The 23428-nt window shown below is 41.4% G+C and overlaps 1 protein-coding gene across 1 annotated transcript in view; it reads left to right on the top strand.

Moving 5' to 3' along the window:
• Window positions 1-587: 587 nt before the first annotated feature.
• The window catches only part of B4GALT1 (beta-1,4-galactosyltransferase 1), an 87495-nt gene continuing 64654 nt past the window's right edge, over window positions 588-23428 (top strand). Inside the window, exon 1 of the mRNA XM_036739410.1 lies at window positions 588-1021. Coding sequence (XP_036595305.1) covers window positions 661-1021 — 361 coding nt within the window. The 5' untranslated portion in view covers window positions 588-660. The remainder of the gene's footprint in view (window positions 1022-23428) is intronic.

Genomic DNA, 23428 nt, shown 5'->3' on the forward strand with positions numbered 1-23428 from the left:
AGGACTCGTAAAGGGCAGTCCCTGCTCTCAAGGAGCTGACAGTCTAATTGGGGAGACACCACGCGAACAACTGGGTACAAGCAAGCTATATACAGGGTAAAATTGTAAATATCAACAGGGCTTAGCGGTTGTATCCCCACTGCGTTTATCACAGTGCCCGGCGAATAGCATTAGCTTAATAAATGTTTACTGACTCATGGACTAAGCACACACAGTCAACGCACCCACCCACGCAGCCGGGAGCCCTAGGAGCAGCAAGGGCAAAGCCGCTCGAGGGTTGGAAGGTTTTACTCGGGAGGAGGGGGGTAAGGGGGAAGAGGCCCTAGGACCGCTTCCCCTCCCCTGCTCCGCCCCTCCAGCCCCAGTTCCGAGCCGCCTCCTCCCCTCTCGCCCCTCCCCCTGAGGAAGCGCCCGGCTCCGGGGTAGTCTCGCCCCTCCCCCGCTCCCCACCGTTCCTCCTCCTCCTCCTCCTCCTCCTCCTCCTCCTTCTCCTCCCTCCCCTCGGGTACTCGCGGGGCCCCGGCGGCAGAGAGCGGGAACCTCCTCCCAAGCGAGCCTGGCGGCCGCGGCGCTCCCGCCCCTCCTGGCCAGCCCTAGCCGGCGGCTCCACGCTGCCTACCCCGCTTTTAAGAAGGGGGGAGGGGAGGGGGTCGCGTCAGGATGAAGGAGCCGCTGCTCGGGAGCATGGCCATGCCGGGCAAGTCCCTGCAGAAGGCTTGCCGGCTGCTCGTGGTCTTCTGCGCCCTGCACCTCCTCGTCACGCTCCTGTACTACTTGTCGGGCCGGGATTTCGACGTCCTGCAGCTCTTCTCCAAGCACCAGCAGAGCCAGGAGGGGCGCAGCTCCGTGACCGTGACCAACGTCGCTGGGGAGGCGCTGGCAGCGTCGGCGGCGGCGGGCTTGGAGAAGCCGGCGGGCGACCAGGCGCAGCAGTCCAAGGAGGCCACGGAGACCACGGAGACTGGGCCGCCCGGCCAAGCCCGGGAGCTGCCCAGCTGCCCGGACCCCTCGCCGATGCTGGGTAAGACGCCGCCCCTCGCCCCCAGCCGTCCTCCGCCCCTTCGCTCCGTCCCGGACTCAGCGAGCGGAGCGGCGGGCCCTGGGAGCTGGAGCCCCAGCGGGAAGGGGCCGTCGGGGGGAAGTCCCGGCAGGGGGCGTGGAAACCTGCGCGGTGCAGGGAGAGGGGAGAGGCTGCGGCTCCCGAGCCCGGAGCCCAGAGCCCGGGGCTCCGCTTGACCGGAGCCGGCGAGCTCGGCTGGGCAGGGGCTGCTAAGGGGAGGAGGCTCTGCCCGGTTGTCTGGGGGCGGGCGATGTGTGTGTGTGTGTGTGTGTGTGTGTGTGTGAGAGAGAGAGTGTGCGAGCGTGAGAGGGGCAATGGGGAGACCTCACTTTATTCCGGCTGCAAGGCTCCCCTCTAACCTTGTTTTCTGCCCATCCCTTTTCTTTTCCGTTGGGTCTCGAGTTTCTCTCTCTCTCTCTTTCTCTAGAGAGGAGAATTTTGCCGACATAACTTTAATCCTGGCTGCAAAACTCCATTCTGTAGGTCGAGTTTCTCGTGTGTGTGTGTGTGTGTGTGTGTGTGTGGAGACAGAGACAAAGACAAAGTGAGTGTAGTAGTGGGGGCAATATAGACAACTTAAATACTGGCTGCAAGGCTTCCCTCTACAGTTGTTATTTGCCCACCCTTTCCCCCCTGTTGGTGTGTGTGTGTGTTTGAGAGAGACAGAGACAGAGACTCAGAATCAGATAGACAAAGTGGGTGTAGTGGGGGCAATATTGTGTAGACAACTTAAATCCTGAATGCAAGGCTTCCTTCTGTAGTCCTGTTATCCGCACCCGTTTCTCCCTGTTGGGGTATGGGGAGGGGGGATGGGAGGGGGAGTGAGACAGTGCAGACATCACTTTAATCCTGGCTGCAAAACGCCCGTTGTCTACCCATCCCATTTCTTCTCCGTCGGTTTTTGAGTTTCTCAGGGTGTGTGTGTGTGTGTCTATGTGTAGTGGGGGCGATGTGCAGACCTAACTTAAATCCTGTCTGCAAGGCTTCCCTCTATAGTCTTGTTCTCCGCTCATCCTAATTTTTCCCCCCTACGTTTTCAAGTTTCGAGTACATACGTGTGAGTAAATGTGTGTAGTGGGGGACAGCAGTGTGCAGACAGACTTCAGTCTTGGCTGCAAGGTTCCCCGATACAGCCTTGTTTTCTTCCCGTCAAACTTTTCTTTCCCATCGATTTTTTGAGTTCCTTCTATTAAGTGTGACACCCCAAGGCTGCTTGCTAGCTTAGGGTTTTTAAATTGTTTTTTCGGTTGGTTTTTGGAATTTTTTTGCCTACCCCCAAAAATTCCATTGCCCTTTCCCAACGATGGTAAATCAGCAACTTGATGTGTGCTAGTAAACCACCGGCTCAGGGCCAGTGTGGGAGGGTCTCTCTCTCTCTCTCTCTCTCTCACTCACACTCACTCTCACTCTCACTCTCTCTCTCTCCCTCTCTCCCCCTCTCCCCCTCCTTCCCTCCCTCCTTTTTCTCTCTCCCTCTCTCCCCCCTCTTTCTCCCTTCCTTCTTCCCTCCTTCCCTTTCCCTTTCTCCTTCCCTTCCTTCCTTTCCCTCTCTCTCTTTCCCTCCTCCCTCCCTAGAACCTAGGGATGTTAAACCTTTAAGGAGGGAAAAAAAGCATTTCAAAGATTTTGAGCTGATTTTTTTTTTATGGAATATCTACCAGTCCAAGTCCAACTAAGGTTGAAGTCTGAATCACCTGGATGTTAATTTTTGCGCAGAACTCACTCTGATAAAGGAGTTAGGTAAAAATGAATTAAAATTCTTTTGATTTACCCAGACTTTTCATTGATTGCCTCCAGAAAAAAAAAGGCAGCCCACTAAGGGTGCTTAGCTTGGATTTGTTTTACTATAGTTTTCATTTTCTCCATTCAGATTTAAAAAAAATTTTTTTTTAGAGAGTTTCTGGGACATCTTATGAACCACATTCCAAAAGACCTTCCGGAAACTTGTTACTTCATAATAGGCTGCCAGAAAGCTGTTGCTCAACCTTTTTTTCTGTAATTACTGTGATACTTTTCTATGTCTAAGGGAGGGTCCTGTCCTGATTATTTTACACAGGAATTAGGCAGGTGTAGTATACAAAGTATACTGGTTTGAATACCTTTCTTGCTTATAAGTTTGGGCAAGTCACCCCAATGGACCTCAGTTTCTCTGTCTTTAAATTTAGAAATAAAAATACCTCACAGGAGTGGTGACTGGATCAGATGAGAATGTTAGGGCAGACACTATAGAAATGTCTGCTGTTGCTGTGGTAGAGAGAGGTCATCTTGAGACATAATTGAAAACTTTAGAACTTAATTGCTAAATTGATCTGCTAAAAGCTTCAAACAAACAAACCCATACAATCAGGTACTTCTCTTGAGGCACTGAATTCCAGTTAGGAAGATTTTTGAAGAGTAAGAGAATCTTGAGAAATAAGCAACTTTTAAAGGGGAAGTGGGTGGGAGGAGAAAGAAAGAAGCCAGGATTTTTGAGTGAATGGTGTATAACTTTTTAAAAAATTCAGTTGAGGTTTGTCTAGAGTTATATTGGAAATATTGCCAAAATAAGCACTTGGGAACAAGGGAACAGATTAGTGTCATAATTTTGATTGAAATCAGAACGGTATTGTTAAAATTCTAGTTAGGGTAGATGGTATAGTTCCAAAAAAATTTCCAAAGAATTGGTTTGGGTTTTTTTGGGGGGATATTACTGCATTTCTTGTGATCACTTTTTACTTATTTTCCAAATCAGTGCATTTTGAAAACCTGATTGCTCTCTGGAAAGATTGCATGAACTGCATTAAGTTGCCTCTGTGTGACAAACATTAACGTATTCAAAACTTATGCACTAAAATTGTTTCATTTAGCCTCACAGTGTGGAGGTCACTGAGCACTCTTGGATAAAGGGATGAAAATATTATCAAGTATCTGCCAAGGAAGTTCTGTTTCTAAATTTTAGGATTTAGTCAAGTTTCATGTGGTTTCAGATGTTTGCCTTTGTGCTGCAGGCTAATAAAAATTCATCTTGCTTTTATACTTTAAAAGACAGTCATGGCTTCATATTATTGTGAAGTAAGGCAGATGTTGGTTTATACCTTGTGGGGTGGTTTTGAGGTTGGTGGGAGAAACCGTACATGGGGTTTGTTGTGGCTTTTTTCACTTCTTAAAATTCCTTTCCCTGGTAAGATGGCCAGTACAGCCTCTCTGTCATGTCCTTGTCTGCCCAAAGCTTCAGTCGGCTGGTTAATATCACATTAAACCTTGCTATGAGGAGTAACTTACCCATTTCTTATTTTTTCTTTTTTTTGTTTTACAGAATCTTTTAAAAATCTATTATTGATATTTTATTTTTAGATTTGTCATTTCCGAATTCCCCCCCCCCATTAGACACTTCCTTGAAACAAAGTATCTAAGCAATGACAACTGACTCAGTAACTGAGTCTTACTGAGTATACCAAATTCCAGTATTACTCAACATTTTAGCCCCTTCTATGTGCCGAGCATCAAGCTAGGCTCTAGGGATACAAAGATAGAAACATGAAGGCTTCCCCTTTGGGGAGTTGACATTCTATTGGGGAAGACAACATTATATAGGAATACAAGGTAAAAATTAGGTAGTTTGGGTAGCTAACACTAGCAGCTTGAGGTGAGAGAGGAGGGAATCAAGAAAAGCTTCATGGATAAAAGAGGGGTGCTTGAGCTGAGTCTTAAAGGGAGTAAAGGCTTTTCTGAGAGGCTGAGGGGAATATATTCTAGTTATGGGGAACCAAGTATGCAAAGATGTGGAGAAGAGATAGAGTGTCTGTGTAAGGAACAGGAAGAAGGCCAGTTTGACTAGAATAGAAAGATAGTAAAGCTAGAAAAGTAGGTTGGGGCCTGGTTATGAAAGGCCCTGAAGGCCAAATAATATTTTTTCCCATGGTCAATAGAGCAGGACTGGAGTTTTTAGAGTAGGGGGGAGTGACTGTTAGATCTGTGATTTAGGAAAATCCCTTTGACAGCTGTGCGTAGAGACATTAATTAGAAGGTGATTAAAGTAGTGGCAGACTGTGAGTAGGGAAAAGTCAGATGCAGGAATTTTTGTACAGGTAAAAATAAGGTTTCAATCGACAAACATTTATCAAGCGCCTACTATTTGTCAGGCACTGAGCTAAGCTTGCCTAATTGGCTTTTTCAGGTGAGGGAGAAGGAAGATTTGAATATGATTTGATAGACAGTTTGGCATTTCAAAACCCTTTATAACCTAGCTACCTCTTTTTTTCCCCCCATCTTACTTACACCAGCCCCTTCCTCCCCACTCTTTGTTCCAGTGACACAGGGCTGCTTCCTGTTCCCTTAACAAGATATTTCATCTCTATGCTGTGATCATTTTCTCTGACTGATCCCCATGCCTGGAATGCACTCCCTCCTCATCATCCCTATTTCCAGGCTTCCTTCAAATCCCAGTAAAATCTACCTTCTGAAGGAAGCTTTTCCTAATCCCTTTTAATTCTAGTGCCTTTCCTCTGTTGATTATTCCCCATTTATCCTGTATATAGTTTATTTGTGGATATTTATTTGCATGTTGTCTCCCCACTTAGATTGTGAGCTCCTCTAGGGCAACGACTGCCTTTTGCCTTTCTTTTTATCACTAGTGCTTGGCGCAATGCCTTGGCACATGCTGTCATTGTCCAGTCATGTCCAACTCTTCATGACCTCATTTGGGGTTTTCTTGGCAGAGACACTAGAGTGGTTTTCTGTTTCCTTTTTCAACTCGTTTTGTGGATGAGGGAACTGAGGCAAACAGGGTGAAGTGACTTGCCCAGGGTCACACAGCTGGTATCTGAGGCCAGATATGATCTCATGAAGATGAGTCTTCCTTACTCCAGGCCTGGTGCTCTATTCACTTCAATACTTGGCTCTCTTGGCACATAGTAGGCATTTAATAAATGATTATTGACCACTGACTAAATTAGAAGGTTGCAAAGAAAACAGAGTTCTATTTTCAACATATTGAGTTTGAGTTCCTTATAGGACATCCGGTTCAAAATGTTTAATGATGTAGGGCTAGAGTGTGGGAGAGAGTCTGGGACTGGATATCTGGGAGTCATCTGCATAGAGATGATAATTACAGCCATGGAGGTTGATCAAATGAGAGAAGACATAGAGAAAAGAAAACCAGAACAGAGCCTTGGGGATGGGTGGGGAAAAAGAGAGAGAAAGAGAGAGAGAGAGAGAGAGAGAGATGCAAAGAGGTTGAAGGAAGGTTGAGAAAAGATGAAAAGACCTTTGGATTTTGGCAATTTTGAGATCATCAGTAGGTTTGGAGAGAGTAGCTTCATTTGAGTGATAAGTTCAGAAGCCAGATTGCAGAGTGCTGAGACATGAATGGGAAGAAAGGAAATGGAGAGCCCTGGGTTTAGATGAAAGATGTTACAGTACTGAGCAAATTACACGGGACAAACAATTTTGATACGGTTTCATTTTGTTGGAGCAGAGTTCAGGCCTGTGTGCCCCTACTGATGCTAGACTAATCTGACTTTGGCCAGATGTCAAGTATTAAACTGGCTTTCCCACCTTTGATTCTCTGTCAGCCAAGTGTTTGATTTTCTATGACAATACTATACATGCATTTGCTGTCTTTAGTTTGTTTTCACTCTGGTTTTTAAGAACTGTTGCTAGCTACTCCAGTGAAACAGGCAAAATTTTGTAGGCCTTAGAAAGTACACTTCAGTGGCTGTTAGAGATATTATGACAACTGCTGGCTTGAGGAAGATTGAAAAGCTCATTCAAGCCCACAATGAAACAAAATAATTTCTCTGAAGTTCAGAAGAAAGTGTTATCAAAAAGGAAAAACAATTCTAAGAATTGACAAAGTGTTTCTGTGAAGCGGCCTAATTAATCCTCAGAAAACAAGCAGAGACCTTCAGAGGGACTTGGCGGCAGAAGAATTATTCTTGGTTCCTCTAGTAGGTTGGAAGTTTCTTGAAGTTGGACCTGTTTAAAAAATAGCTACCGATCATTGCTTTGAAGAAAATAAAACAACTTGATTGTGGGCAAGTCAATATTAAAATTGGAGTACTGAAGTCTGGGGGTGAAATTTGTACAGAAGAAACTCACTTTTTCATTCAGGGCTATACCACAAGCATTGTGAGAGGTTCATTTGAACCTTTAAGATTTAGGCATTGTCATCAGATTTAGAAAAAAAAAAATCTGTTCCTCCCACAAATGTTTTTGGGAATGCTTAACTCTGATAAATTTGTTGTTCAGTCATTTCAGTCATGTCCAACTCTTCCTGACCTCATTTGGGGTTTTCTTGGCAAAGATACTGGCGTGGTTTGCCATTTCCTTCTCCAGTGGATCCATTTTGTCAGGCAGTCAGAGGTTAAATGACTTGCCCAGGGTCACACAGCTAGGAAGTGTCTGAGGCTGGATTTGATCTCAGGTCTTCCTAACACCAAATCCAGTGCCTCCACCAGGTGCTTCTTGATAAATATACTCTGGAGTTACAGAAATCCCCAAATGGAGGTGCAATACTCTGACATCATAAGCCATCACAAAAGATTAAGAAATTTAACCAAGTAATGGAGATAAATATGCTTCATTGGACTGAGAGGAAGCTGTAACTAAGGTTAGGATTGAGAAATGGACAAAGATATGCTTAACATCTCAGATGACAAGTGTGTTAGAATCTTGTGAATTCAAGTGTATAATTGTATAAAAGTAGCGATTGTAGCAAAAGGACATATTGCATGTTATAGTATGTATCAATAAATTCAGTTATTTTACTTTGTTCCAGTTGATATGTACTCCACACTAGGATAGTAGCTAGTTTGAAGGGACAGTAGAGTCTTGTGAAGGTTTGTTTAAAGGATGGGGAGACTTGGGTCAATTTGCAGGCATTGAGAAAGGCATCATAACAGAGGGAGAGTGATTCTAAGGGACAGTCTATTTTAGGAAAGTATGGGAGGGAGTGATATCAAGGGAATAAGTAGAAGCGGTGGCCTCCAGGTTGTTTTTGGGAGAACTAGTTGCACTTTGAGCATTTACATCCCAGGCTTGATTTATTGTTGGGTTTTTTTTTTGTCTAGACTTAAGAAAGTAATGAAAAGAAATTACTAATGTGGATTAAACTTAAAAGTTTGCCTATTCGCCTCCCACTTCTCTCTCCCCCAACCTGGTTGTTCAACATTCATCAGCACACCCCTGTTGGCTTTGGGACCTCATTTTCACCTAAAAAGGCCTTCTCACTTTTAGGAGAAGAGAATGGGGGACTGTTGTCTGGTGGTTTTGAGACGAAGAGAAGGAAAGGAACTCATGTGGAATGGTTTCTATTTTACAGATTCCTTTAAAGTTTTCAAAACTCTTTCTGAACATTATCTCATTTGAGCTTCACTCATCCTTTGGTACAGACATCCCTTTTCATAGATGTGTAATCTGAGGTTTAGAGACATGAAGGAACTTGGGTGGGGGCACACATCTAATAAATGTGGAAGGCATCAGGTATTCTTATTCCTTGTGCCATACTTGGCTAGTTGTGTTACCCTGGAGAAGTCACTTAACCTCGAAGGACTTCGTGCCACTTTCTGTGATGAAATAATTAATCATTACCTCACTGTTACTAATGTTATCTTTGGATGTATTTATTTATTTTAAATTTTTTTAGTCTGAACCTGGGGTTTCGGGTGTGGGGACTTTCCCATTGAGAAAACTCCCTCAACCAATGCAGGTCAGTGTGTTCAGTGATTCATAGTCTTGATCTGAGTTCTGAGACTCACTAGGTCACACTGATAGTAGAATGTGTCAAATGAAACTTGACCCCTCAGGTCTTCCTGATTCCAAGGCCACTGCTCAATCCACTATGACAGCTTTGTCTTTTGATTTGTATGTACATGTAAAAATAAAATTTGATCAGTAGTGAGTTTCTCAAAGCATGTTAGACAAAACAGGTATAATGTGAGAAGTGGCAGAGTAGATAATGCCAACCGAGTGAGAATCATCCACATTAATATATCACTATTTACTTGTAAGTGATACTGGTCTCCTGTGGTAGGTTTGTTTTGTATATATCTTCTTTTTAAAGAAAACCTCTGTGTGTGTGTGTGTGTGTGTGTGTGTGTCTAACTAGGACACTAGGCATTCCTGAAAATATTTTATTTTGGGTGAAAGAGTGCCCTTAGGCCAGGAGTCAGCAAACTAAGCCCTTCAGCCTGTTTTTTTGTATGCCAGCAAGATAAGAATGGTTTTTACATTTTTAAGTAGTTATCACTCTTCTCAGCTGCTGATGGAAAATTCTGGCTGTAGTTTTCCTTAGGGTACTAGTAACATAATTATAGTTGTGCTGAAGAATTAACTTTACATTTTGTATCTGATGTGATACAATGTGGAATAAATAGCCAAGGCATAGGCATTCTTTATTTTTAAGGATCTGATCCCAGAGAAGCCATAGATGCATGCGATCTGGCAGGTCTGTGGCACAAAACCTTCTTTCAGAGGTCCCCTGTGCAAGACCTGGTTTCAGATGATGGAAAGGCATTCATTTCTTTGTGGAGTCTTGTACTCCCTGGTGGCAGATGGAGCACAAGTTGCAGGAATCTTCTTTCAGTCCTCATCCTCCCCTTCCTTATCATTCCATCACCAGTTTATAATCTGAACAGTGAGCAGACACAGATCTTCTTTCAGGACTTTTTTGTCCTTACTAATGATGAGCACAAAGAGTAAGCCATATGATACAAATTCACGGCAGCCAACAACCTCTATAGGCAGATGGTTTCAGTCCTGAACATTTGTGGATTTGAATGTCTCCTCTGTTTAAAGCTGTGTGGTTGATAGAAAGATGTATAAGATACAATCCCTGAAGCCCAAAGGACTTTACAAGTTAGCAGAGCACTTAATTTTTTAAAAGTAAGTTCCATTCATTTTGTTTAAATACAAAAGTAATTTTGGACATGCCCCACCCCTCACCCCTTCTACCCCCTTCTCTTATAACAAAAAGTTTTTCTATAAAGTTAAAAGGTTGAACTAGATCATCTTTAAGGTCTCTATCTCCAACTCTAAATCTGTAATCCTATGAGTCTCTCAGCATTGGAGGAAGGACAGCAAATGATGTCAGATATAAGAGAGTATGCCACATGCTCTATTTATAGTCCCTTTGCCTTGCTTTATAGCTGAGGAGGTCCAAAGATCTTTAAGTGATAAGGTAACTGCTAAGCTTCTTTCCTCATTTCATAGATTGAAGAAACTCAGGTTCAGAGGTTAAGTCATTTGCCCAAGGTCCTTGTTCTCACCCCATGCAGCTAATACATGTCAGAAGCAAAATTTGAAAGCTGGTCTGTCTGACTCCAAGATGAGACCTTGTATCCACCAGGCTGCATACCAGACTAAAGGTCTACAGAGCCCTCATGCTTACTTCATTGTCTTATGCCTGTGAAACCTGGGAAAACTGAATGGATTCCACTTTGAATTGTTTCAGCAAGATCTTGATGGTTACCTGGCCAGATAAGGTACTGGCCCTAAGGTCCTCTCTAGAGCTGAACTGCCTGAAACATTCAAGCTCTGTTGCAGAGAACACAACTCCAGTGGGCTGGCCACATAGTTTGAATACTAAACTCACGCATACCCAAAAGACTAATTTACGGAGAACTCACACATGGTAAGCACTCACATAGAGGTCCGAAAAGGAGGTATGAGAACACTCTTGAGGCATCTCTGAAGAACTTTAATATTGACTGTGAGACATGGGACGCAGGACTATACAGCATGGCGTGCCTGCATCAAAGAAGGCACTGTACTCCATGAGCAAAGCAGAATTGTAGAAATACGAAAGAAAAGTAAGCTATGCAAATCCAGAGCCATTTCCACTCTAGATGTTCTAATGGACCACTTGTGCCTGATTTATTGTGGTGCCTTCCAAACTTGTATTAGACTGATCAGCCACAGCCAACACACCCATATGTACCCTGATTCCAATGTAATGTCATTGGTCTAATTCGAAAATGAAGGGTGAATAGCAGACCATAGGTGATCAGGTTACATATGAAATCAATATAATCAAGGCAGTCTATTAAAATTGCCATAAGAACAGTTGTTCCCCTTTGGAAGACAATCGATGACATCACAGGGTGATGTCCTGACTTATGTGTGAATTGGATTTAAGTAAGGCAGAGTTGCACAAAGTTGGCAGCTTCACTCTCTCTTCCTGAATCATTGAAGACTAGTGGCAGAACAAAAGTTAAGATATCTAGGAAGCAGTGGATGACCTTGGCATCTTGGATGTCTGACCAAGCTCTAAGTTCTGCTTGAGCTTATTCTCAGCCACCCCTTCTATCAGGGAAAGTCTTTGTGTGCTTGGGGTAGACACCCTTCTAATTCATAGATGGGTTTGAGGCCTGTCAATTACCCTCAACCTGGTTTAGCCCATCTGCTGAAGACACTTTTACTGTGGTGTATGGCTGCTGCTCCTGCTACACCTTCTTGGAACCACAGATGAGAGTTGGGGGACAGGTAAACACCAAAGGTATATCAGCAGCCTTGTCTCATCAAGCATTGGATGGTTTTTTTTCCTTTTTTGTTTTGCAGTATCTATTTCTACAAGCCCAAACACATTTACTAGATCTGGAGATCACATTTCCTACTGTTTTTTACTCTTTTCTCTGTTGATTTATTTGTTTATATTCAAGGTTTTTGAGTTTCCTTCTTCCTGAAATCTTGGGTAATTTTCATCTTTCCTCATCTTTTTCTGCTCACTTTCTGATTCCTGCCTCTGGAGTGGTTTCATTCAGGGCTGGATTTCAGCCTCCTCCCATCGGTTCACTCGTAGGGCTTTGCCCCATTTGACTTTGAGAGGTCAGAACTGGTCCAGCCAGAAGCTGTGCTCTTTCCCTCAGGGATAGGTGGTGTGCCCCACAACTGCCCATACACACAGTCACCTGCCCTGGTGCCCTGACCTTCTCTGTCTGCTGCTTATTTCTTTGGCCCAACTCAAGCAATTCAGAACTTTGCAGTATTGATGTGGGGTTATGGCTCTCTGCTCTTGATGGGTTGCGGTCTCCACAGCACTGGAAAGAGGGGGTGGAAACTGGAGTTTGGGGTTTGTTTTTGTTGTAAGACTGTGTTGTGTCCTTGGGTTTGCTAGTGCAGCCTTGGTGTTAGTAGGGTGGGAGATGGGGGAGGAGTGCTGAATGAGCTCAAAGTCAGTCAGTTCATGGGTTTTTGTTTTTTACCTTCTTTTGGATTCTGGATGTCCTAGATCATGGAAACAGCTGAAGGTACTTTACCTTTAGGTGCATAATTTCTGTTTTGGAGAGGCATGAGAGGTATGAGGTTCAGAGAAGTCATGCAGTCCTTAATCTTGTTGCTTATACTGCCTTGACAAGTTATTTCCTGTCTATTGACATAGGTGTTAATTTTGTGATGTCATTTGACGCTTGTGCAGGTCTTGTGGTAGTCTATAGGCTGTTGGCCTGTAATTTCTTAATTTCTAATTCCAGATACTAACTGTGTGACATAGGTGTTAATTTTGTGATGTCATTTGACGCTTGTGCAGGTTTTGTGGTAGTCTATAGGCTGTTGGCCTGTAATTTCTTAATTTCTAATTCCAGATACTTACTAACTGTGTGACATAGGTGTTAATTTTATGATGTCATTTGACGCTTGTGCAGGTCTTGTGGTAGTCTATAGGCCGTTGGCCTGTAATTTCTTAATTTCTAATTCCAGACTGTGTGACCCTGGGCAAGTCAGTTCACCCTGTGTGCCTCAGTTTCCTTATCTGTAAAGTGAACTGGAGAAGGAAATGGCAAACCACTTGTATCTTTGCTAAGAAAGGATCAGGAAGATTGAAATGAATCTCTTTCTCTCTCTCTCTCTCTCTCTCTCTCCCTCTCCCCCTCTCCCTCTCCCTCTGTGTGTGTGTGTGTGTGTGTGTGTGTCTCCCCCTCATTTCTTAAATATGACCTATGTTTTCCAACCTGTTTTTTTGGCCAATTATCCGGTGTCCATCTTCATTGATCATTGAATGTTGAGGTGTGTGAAGACTTTGTTCCTAGGATTTTATAAGAAATTGCTATTAATTGCTCTTCTCTATCCTTTGAAATAGATGTTGGTACATAAGCTGCAATTATATTTCTAGTGGTCTTTTTGTTTCTGTTAATTATGAGCACTGCTAGGCAAGGTGACCTGTGATATGCTGTTTCAGGTTGCCTTTGGGTACATGATGAAACCATCTCATTATTCACCTCTCTGGAGATAATCTGTGAGTTATCCTCCTGTTTAACTACAACTTCTTTTTGTCTTAGGATTTTATTTATAGCAGGAATGTCAGCAAAGCTGTGGCTCAGCTCCTGTAAGTAGCATATTGACTCTTGGTTGAGAAAAGGGCTCACATGTAAAGTACCAACAGTGAAATTATCTAAAGAGCAATGAGCATACGCTGTCTCTCTCCATCACCTTCTCTGCAGAAGAAAGAGCTCTGGAAAGATTGAGGATTTTTTTATTTGTTTTTTTAATTTTAATTTTTAACTTAAAAAAAAATTTTTTTTGAGTTCCAAATTCTCCCATTCCTGCTATTCCCTCCTCCACTCATTGAAAGGCAAGCAATCTGAAATCAATTATAAATGTGAAGTCATGCAAAATATTTCCATATTAGCCATGTTACCAAAAAAAAAGGCAAGAAACATAAAACGAAGAAAAATATGCTTCAGTCTGCACTCAGAGTTTATCAACTCTGTCTCTGGAGATGGATAGCACTTTTCATCATAGGTCCTTTGGAATTGTCTTGGATCATTGTATTGATTAGAGTAGCTAAGTCTTCAACAATTGATCATTGATACAGTGTTTATCTTACTATGTACAGGGTTCTGGTTTTGCTCACTTCACTTTGCATCAGTTCATATAAGTCTTCCCAGGTTTTTCTGCTCATCATTTTCTTAGAGCACAGTAGTATTCTATCACAATCATATACCACAATTTGTTCAGCCATTCCTCAGTTGATGGGTATTTCCTTCAATTTCCAATTCTTTGCCATCACAAAAAGAACTGCTATAAATATTTTTGTATTTGTAGGCCCTTTTCCATTTTCTTTGATCTCTTTGGGACACAGACCAATAATGGTATTGCTGAGTCAAAAAATATGCACGGTTTCATGGCCCTTATGGCATAGTTCCAAATTGCCCTCTACAAGGCCTGGACCAGTTCACAACTCTACCAACAATGCATTGGAGGCCCTATTTTTCCACATCCATGGAGGGGCATTTTTTTTGTTTTTGTTTTCAGATGTTTCACAGACCACTCTGGCCTACCTGCCCCAGGAAGATAATTCTCTCTGTACTTGAGCTTATTCTTTTTTTGGTTTGTTTTATGATTTCTTGATTTGTCATAAAATCATTAACTTCCATTTGCTCCAAAGCCCTTCCAGACATCTAAATTTTAAGGAATTATTTTTTTCAGTGAGGCTTTTGGGCCTCCTTTTCAATTTGGCCAATTCTGCTTTTTAAGGCATTCTTCTTCGTTGACTTTTTGGACCTCTTTTACCATTTGGCTAGTTTGTTTTTTAAGGTGCTATTTTCTTCAGTATTTTTTTGTGTCTCCTTTACTAAGCTGTTGACTAGTTTTTCATGATTTTCTTGCATCACTCTCATTCCTTTTCCCATTTCTCCCCTACTTCTCTTACTTGATTTTCAAAGTCCTTTTTGAGTTTTTCCATAGCCTGAGACCAATTCATATTTTTCTTGGAGGCTTTGGATGTAGGAGCTTTGACTTTGTTGACTTCTTCAGAGTATGTGTTTTGGTCTTCCTTGTCACCAAAGTAAGTTTCTATAGTCAGCTTTCCCCTCCCCACCCCCCCGCACTGTTTGCTCATTTTCTCAGCCTATTACTTGACTTTTAAACTCTGTTAAGGTAGGACTGTGCTTCCAGTATAGAGGGTGAACTGTCCCAAGCTTCAGGGGTTTTGTGTAGCTATATTCAGAGATAATTCTAGGCACCTGTAGGTTTTCAGTTCTTCCAAGGTGGTATGATCTAAGGGGAGGTGTTTTCTCCTCTCTTGGCCTGTGCTCTGGTCTGTGAGCAACCACAAGCATTTTTTTCTGCCCGGGAACTGTGAGGAGGGTCCCCTCTCCACCGCAGCCACAAGCTCTACTACGCTAGTGCTGCTTCTTGTCCTAGGACTGCAATCCAGATTCAAGTACGGGCAAAGCAACAGAGTTCTGCCTCAGTGCCAGCAGAGAGACCCCATAATCTCCTTCCAACCAGTTCAATCCCCTTACTGTCTCTAGGCTAAGAGCTCCGGAAGCAGCCACTGCTGCCACCACCGCCCTGGCTGCCACTGATTCAGTAGCTCCCAAGGCCTGCTCCTAGTTTGCTGGGGTTGGGGCTGTCCTGGTGTAGCCTGCACCAGACTGTGCTCCTCTCTCACCCACGTCTGACAGACCTCTCTGGTTGACCTAAGTTGTCTTTGGTGTCTGTGGGCTGAGAAGTCTGGAAACTTCCACTGCTGCCAGTGATTCCGTCCCTTGATGCCTGTTCCTGGTTTGCTGGGGCCTGTCTGTGCTGGACTGCACTCCTCTCTCAGACTGGTGCAACAGACCTTTCCTGTCAACTCTCCAGGTTGCCTTGGGCTGGAAATTTGTTTTCACTGTATCTTTTTGTGGGTTCTTCTGCTCTAGAATTTTTTAGAGCCATTTTTTTCAAGATATTTAGAGGGGTTTGGGGGAGAGCTCAGGCAAGTCCCTGCCTTTACTCCATCATCTTGGCTCTGCCCTGCCCCTTGAGCTTATCCTTGAACTACAATTTCATTCCATTGCTGGGACCACATCTGAAACCTTTCTTTCTTGGTGAAACAAGAAGAAGCTTGCGTATCCTCAAGTATGAAGCCCTTCCAGACATCTGGATTATCTTGTTTACCCTGATAAGATGTCTATGTAGGGTTAAATTAGGCTAATTACCATTACTCTCAAATGTATACAGGCCTCTTCTTGACCTAAAATTGTCTGGGCCTAACTGTCACCAGGCAGCTTAAAAATTTTCCCCTGGAAGATTTGGGAGGTGGTGGCAAGAAGATTCCTGGTCTCTGCCTCTTGTAGAAACTCTGCTTGGCAGCTTAACTGGGAGGTGGCCTTATTTGGGCAATTGAAAGGCAAGTAGAAAGAGCAGCGGGTATAGTCGGTAGTCTTGAATTTGAGAATTGTGGCTGGACCTCTTACTACTTATATGATGTTATGCTAGGCATCTAGCCCTCATGATCTTCTATAAAATGTGTTTGATAATATCTGCCCTGCTACCACCTCAGAGAGTTTTATAGTAGTCATAAAAAATGCATATAAATATTAGTGCTTTGTAAAGTACTTCGCAAATGTAAATGTCAGCTGTATTGACAATACAGGTTCATGTATAGCCTTTTCTCTCCTTGTAATTTGTATAATGTTCTATTTATTGGGGGTCCAAATATTTGCCCCATTAAACTATAAAGCTTTTGCAAGCAATTGCTACCCTGCCTTTGGAGTCAGAGGACCTGGGTTTGAATTCCAGCTCTGTCACTTACTAGCTGTGTGACCTTGGACAAGGCCCTTCACTTTTCCGCGAAGTGAGAAGGTTGGCCTACATGGCCTTTTATGTCTCTTCCTGCTTTAGATCTTTGATTCTCTGAACTTTATAAGCCTGAGATTCAGTCACTCTTCGGGGCTCCTGTGGGAAAACCTGTAGGGGAAAAGAGGGGGAAGGGAAGGGAAAAACCATCTATGTAACACCTACTATGTGCCAGTCACTATGTTAAGCGCTTTACAAATATTTTCTCATTTAATTCTTAAAACAAACCTGTGAGTTAGGTGCTATTATTACTGTTCCCCCTTTTACTGTTTAGGGAAATTGAGATAGCCAAAAGTTAAGTGACTTGCCCCTAGCTGGGGTCATGCAGCTAGTAAGTGTCTGAGGTGGGATTTGAACTCAGGTCTTCCTGATTCCATGCCCAGTTCTCTATCCACTGTGTCAACTAGCTCCTTCAGTTGTCCATCTTTTCTTTTTCTTTTTTGGAGGTAGTGGTAGTGATGGTGGTGCTCCCATATTCCTGTCCCGTCCCCTCTCTTCCTTCCCATTCTTACTCCTACTGGAAAAAAGAAAAACATTCTCCTAACAAATAATGCATAGCCAAGCAATACAAATTCACAGATTGATTAGCATTTTGAGCTGTAGGGGTTGTCCTCAAGTATTGCTGGTGTTAGGAGGCTTATGAATCCTTACTGTTATATTGAGAAGTAGTTCTATAAAATTACGAAGAAATTGACTTTAAACTGAGTTCTTATCATCTCAAGGTACACAAATTAAAATCAAGCTTACCTGACAGAATTTGTAGCCATGCAATTATTTCTCTAACTTGATAAGACCTAAAATGGTGGGTAGTTTAAGGGGAGTTGTGGGGGGGTGGGAATAATGCAGTAAAGAGGCAGTTTTGAAATAGTCTATTAATAGCTCTGGTGAACCTAAGAAATGCCGAAGGTTAAGGATCTCATAATTTAGCTCTGCTATAAAAACCCTGTGAATCATTTATTGTCTTGAATGAATGGATTAAACACTGATTCAAGGGGACTTAGGGTGGCATGCCTTTGCAAAGGAATATGTAAAAGAAGGGAATGGAACACTTCCTCACTTAACTTCACCCACTGGCACCAAGCCAGAAAAGGGGTTCATCTGAGAAGAGAAACTGACCCGGATTCCCTCATACTATCTGTGTGACCCTGGGCACACTGTTTCCTCATCTCTAAAATGAGCTGGACAAGGAAATGGCAAACCACTTCAGTATCTTTGCTATGAAAACCCCAAATGGAGCCATGAAAAGTTGGACACGACTGAAATGAGAGGCATGGGGGGTTGGGGAAATATTAGTTCCTAGCAGCTAATTACTTATCCTTATAACCTTAGGCAAGTCATTTAAGTTTATTGGGCCTCATCCCCCTCCTCTCCCCCACTTTAAAAGAAGCCAGAACAGTAATGGAAGGTCCAATGTTTCCAGCTCCTAAATCTCATGAAACTAGGACTATTTACTTAAGGCAGGAGAGAAAAAGAACTGGGCTTCTCAAGAAAAACTCATAGATACTATCACTAGATGCCTTTTTCATAAGTCAGTGAAGTCATACTATTTGCAAGCTTTGACTTGGAGGAAAATATGTGAGCTTACAAAAATTTCTACCCACCTACGGAAGTTTCAGTTTCTACCAAAACATCATTGTGATTTTTTCTCCTCTCTCGGTCCGCTCCTGCCAGCGAAGATTGTAAGCTTCTTGAGGGTAAAGGCTGACTGTCTTGATCTCTCAATTTCTTATGGTTACCAGTGCAGTGCTGAATGTTGAATAAATTTATGGCATTAATATTATTAGATCAGGACTCAAAAAGAATCCAGATGCCAGGTTGCTATACTGCCTAGTCTTTTAGTCAATAATAATTTGATAGTAAAACATTAATTTGAAGATGCAAGTTTCAGTGAAGCCATATGTATTCACTTCTCCATATCTTCGGAAAGTTTGCAGGTATCAGTTTTAGATGTTTATTTCATGACATAGGAAGATCCAGAAAGACTTACATACATAATGACTACTATAGCATAAATGGAATGAACGGCTACCACAAAACAATTAAAAATGAATGTTGTAAAATTACAAAGAACGAGCTTGACTCCAGAGAAGAAAGACGAGAAAACTCCTATCCCCATTCTTTTGCAAAATTAGAATGGATAGGAATTGTGTCTGTGGTTATGCAATATTGGAAGTAATGTCAAATTTTTAAAATAGGTTGATCCAATTTAGAAATTTTTTTTTTAAATTCTTTTTTATAAGGGATAGCTCTCTGGGAGGAGGGAGGGATACTGGAAGAATCTAAAAGATGAAAAAAACCAAAATATATAAATAAGACATTAAAAGTTGACCTAGAGGAGGGGTTCTTAATGTTCGTCTTTGTGTCACGGACCTCCTCGTCACTCTGGTAGTTTGTGGACCCCTTCTCAGAATAACACTTTTAAATGTATAGAATAAAATACATAGGATTAGAAAGGGAACCAATTATGTTGACATGGGACTATTAGATATATTAAAAAAAAACCTATGGTCAAGAGCCCTTGCTTTAGAGCTATAGAAGTAATTTTATCAGTTTCATTTATTTTCCTCTCCACCAAAAACACAATAGTTTTTTTTGACACTAGTAAAACTATGAGAAATAGTGATTTATTTCCTTAAATGCCTGTAGTGTATTTGGGAGGATTTTTGTATAGTTACATAAAGTGATAACCCCTAGATTGCAAACCTGGCTGATGGAAGATGTTGGTTCCCTCACAAAAATGTTACCCATGAAACAGAAAATTTGAGACGTGTAAAACTGATCATTACTAATTTGTATAGTATTCCCATTATCTGTGACCTATTTTTCATATTTCTGAGTCTCTCCCCTTCTCTACCCCTCTATAAAGTCTAGATCTCTCCTGGCCTATTATGAGTAATATGAATTAGGGGTCTGTAGTTTCATTAGTAGAGTACTCACCATAGATACAGATTGCAGTCACTCCTTTGCCTTTTAACAGGAGTTCTTAACCTGGGGTCCACAGATACATGCTGACACTTCCCACCTCCCACTTTTCCACGGGTAGGCTTCAGGGAGTCTCTGAATTTTGATGGGAAGTAAATTACATCTTTATTTTCCCCCAACTTCTAACTTAAATTTAGCATTCCCTTTAATTACTAATTTTAATAAGATCTTAGAGAAGGTTTCCATAGACTTGGAGGGGAGGTCCATGACACCCCTAACTTAGTAGATGGTTTTCGTTATTTATCCTGAGGAACAACCTTCAGGTGGGGGGCTTCTTTCTTACACTTAGGCTGTCCTCCTGTAACAGACATAGACCATCAGTAGGTATTTATTTAAAGCTTTTCCAGCCTAGTAGGACCTACAACTTTGTGTCCACTGCCATAAGCTTTGAGAACAAAAGGTCTGTGTGTTGTTACACTGGGACATCCTAATAGGACTTGAAGGATAATATGGGCAAGAACATTTTTTTGAAAGTGAAAAACTATAGCAAATAGCCATTTGTTTGGCCATAATTGGGATTTTAAAAAAAAAAGTCTTTGGATTCTGATGTTATTTACAGCCTGAGGGAGTTCAGAAGGATAAAGCCTATATACTTCTTTGAAGGATAATTGAACATCTACACACTCCAATCCAGGGGAAAAAAGTTATTTCAGACTCTAGGAACTTTATTATTACATATGCCTTTGGAGATACTCAGTAACTGCTTCCAAACATACAAAATAAGCCAACTAATAAATAGTTTTGCCAAAATGAATTTTTTCCCAAAATGTTATACTATCATGGGTCCCCCCTCCCCCCAGTTTTTACAAGCATTTCTCCGTGAGCCTCATTTTGGCTTAAAGAAGATTGTGGTTAGTCTAGCAAAGTAATAACATTTCCTAAGTTGGGTAAGGGGAGCTGTTATAAATGAGTGAAGGGAGAAATACAAAAATATTCAAGTTTTGAAGGGTTATGAAGACCAGGAAGCAAAAATGAAAATTAAATCGAGATGTTTAATTGGGTTAAAGGAAAGAGGAATTAGAGAAAAAGCATTAGGTTAATGTTGGAAGTTGTCAATCCCCACTTCACATTTTAAAATCTCTATGTGATATCTTTGTTTTTTATATATTACCTTCATTTCTAAAAATATTCCCCTCCATCTGCCATCCAGTGAGCCATCTTGTAAAAGAATTTAAAAGGAAGAAAAGGAAAAAAAATCAGCTGACACCAATGTGTACTATTATGCACTCCTCAGTCCTTAGTACCTCTGTAAAGCCAGGTTGGGGGGTGGGGAGCAGGTACATAGCCTCACCTCTTCCCTGGGGTAAAGCTTGGACATTATAATTACAAGACATTTTTGTTTCAGTATTCATATGTTATTTCCTGTTATTTTGGGGGATGTTTGGTTTGGTTGAGTTTGGTTGTGTTTGGCTGATGGTTGAGCTGAAGGAGGGACGTGAAGCATCTCATGCCTTTTCAAAAGGGATTGCGAAATGTGCTTGTATACAGCTTGCTTGGGTTTAAAAATATTTAAAAACATGTAATTTTTAAAGCTGCCTTATTTGCCTGTGAGTCTTTCTGTACTTTCTTCTGTTGAGTGCTTTTAAAAAATGCCACAGGCTTTCCTTTTTTTTTCTTGAGGAAGAGTCCACCTTATCAATTGAACTTTTTTGAAAATGTTTTAATGTGTACTTTGTATTAAATATATTCTCTCTTACGAAGCCACTTCTAACAAAATTAGCCCATTTAACTTTTAACATCTTACATTAATTGGGGTGTGTGTGTATATGTATTTATTTTAAAGGAAAGAATCATTTACCTCCTTCAGTACTTTTTTGGGGGGAATGGTGTGGGATTATGAAATGGATAGAATCTGACCTGTTAGAGACAGCTCTTTATGTAAGTGGACATTACATATAAAGCAATGTATTTTGTAATATGAATTTGCCCCTACCTACCTACCTACCTAACATATATAACAAAGACATACACAGAATAATACCTTTATCCAAGTCATAAAATGCAGTCTTATTAAATACTGTGTAATGATGATAAATAGAATTATGAAATAAAAGGTAAAGCTAATGATAAGAGTATGCATAGTACTGTATAGTAAAATTAATGTAGATATGTAGTCTGTTCCCCCTTCCCCACCCACTGCACTACCTATCCTTTATCACAGGTGGTTGGCTGAACAGCTTATTTTTTTAGTATTCGAACATTCATTTTTAAAACTTTGAATTCCAAATTCTCTCTCTTCCCCACCCCACCCCCCATTGAGAAGGCAAGTAGTTCGATATAGGTTATACATGTGTAGTCATACAAAACATTTCCGTAATAGTCCTGTCATATGAAAGAAAACAACCCCCTCCCTCCCCAAAAAAACAAAACATCAAGAAAGTAGAAAATGTATGCTTCAATCAGTATTCAGATATAATCAGTTCTTTCTCTGGGGATAGATAGCATTTTTCATCATAAGTCCCTCAGAGTTGTCTTGGGTCATTGCTGAGAAGAGCTAAGTCATTCGCAGCTGATCATCTTACAATATTGCTGTTCCTTTGTACACAGGACATTTCACTTTGCATCAGCTCATGCTAAGTCTTTCCAGGTTTTTCGGAGAGCATCCTACTCATCATTTCTTATAGCACAATAGTATTCCATAATAATCACGTACTACAATTTGTTCAGGCATTCCTCAATTGATTGGCATCCCCTCAATTTCCAGTTCTTTGCCACCAGAAAAGAGTAGGTATAAATATTTTTGTACATATAGGTCCTTTTCCTTTTTGGTTTTTTTTTTTAATCTCTTTTGGGATACAGACCTAGTGGTGTTACTGTTAGGTCAAAGGGTATACATGGTTTTATAGCCCTTTGGACTATAGTTTGGACTATAGCCTTTGTGTAGTTCCAAATTGTTAATGATTGAATCAGGTCACAACTCCACCAACAATGTATTAATATCTCTTTTTTTCCACATCCCTTCTAACATTTGTCATTTTCCTTTTCTGTCCTTTTAGTCAATTTAGGTATGAGGTAGTACCTCAGAATTGTTTTAATTTTCATTTCTCCAGTCATTAGTAAGTTAGAGCATTTTTTCATATGGCTTTGATTACTTCATCTGAAAACTGTTCCTATCTTTTGATCATTTATCAGTTGGGGAATGGCTCTTATTTTTATAAATTTGCCTGAGTTCTCTATATGTTTGAGAAAAGAGGTTTTTGTCAAATAAACTTGCTTCAAAATTTTTTGCACAGTTGTTATTGCTAACTATATTTCTCTCCATCCTATTTCCCCCACCCCTGTTCTATTCTCTCTCTTCTTTTACCCTATCCTTTCTCAAAAGTGTTTTGCTTCTGGTGACCCCCTCCCCCTAATCTGCTCTCCCTTCTATCATGGTCCCCCCTCCCCCTTCTTGTTTCCCCTTCCCCTCCTGTTTTTCTGCAGGGTAAGATAGGTTTCTGTACCCAACTGAGTGTGTATGTTCTTTCTGTGAGCCAATTCTAATGACGTTTTTCTTGCTTCTTTTATGTTAGATAATTTACCCCATTCTGTTTCTTTCTTTCCTTTTTTTATATCATCCCGTCATATTCAGTTCACACCTGTACCCTCCCTCTGTCTATATAATACTCCTTCTAACTGCCCTAATAATGAGAAAATTCTTATGAGTTTACAGGTATCATTTTCCAATGTAAACAGTTTAACATTATTAAATCCCTTGTATTTCCCTTTCTTCTTTACCTTTTTATGTTTCTCTTGAGTCTTGTATTTGAAAGTCAGATTTTCTATTCAGCTCTGGTTTTTTTATCAAGAATGCTTGAAAGTCCTCTATTTCATTAAAAATTTTCCCCCCTGAAGGATTATACTCAGTTT

This window comes from Trichosurus vulpecula, chromosome 1, assembly GCF_011100635.1.
Source record: "Trichosurus vulpecula isolate mTriVul1 chromosome 1, mTriVul1.pri, whole genome shotgun sequence".
NCBI lineage: Eukaryota > Metazoa > Chordata > Mammalia > Diprotodontia > Phalangeridae > Trichosurus > Trichosurus vulpecula.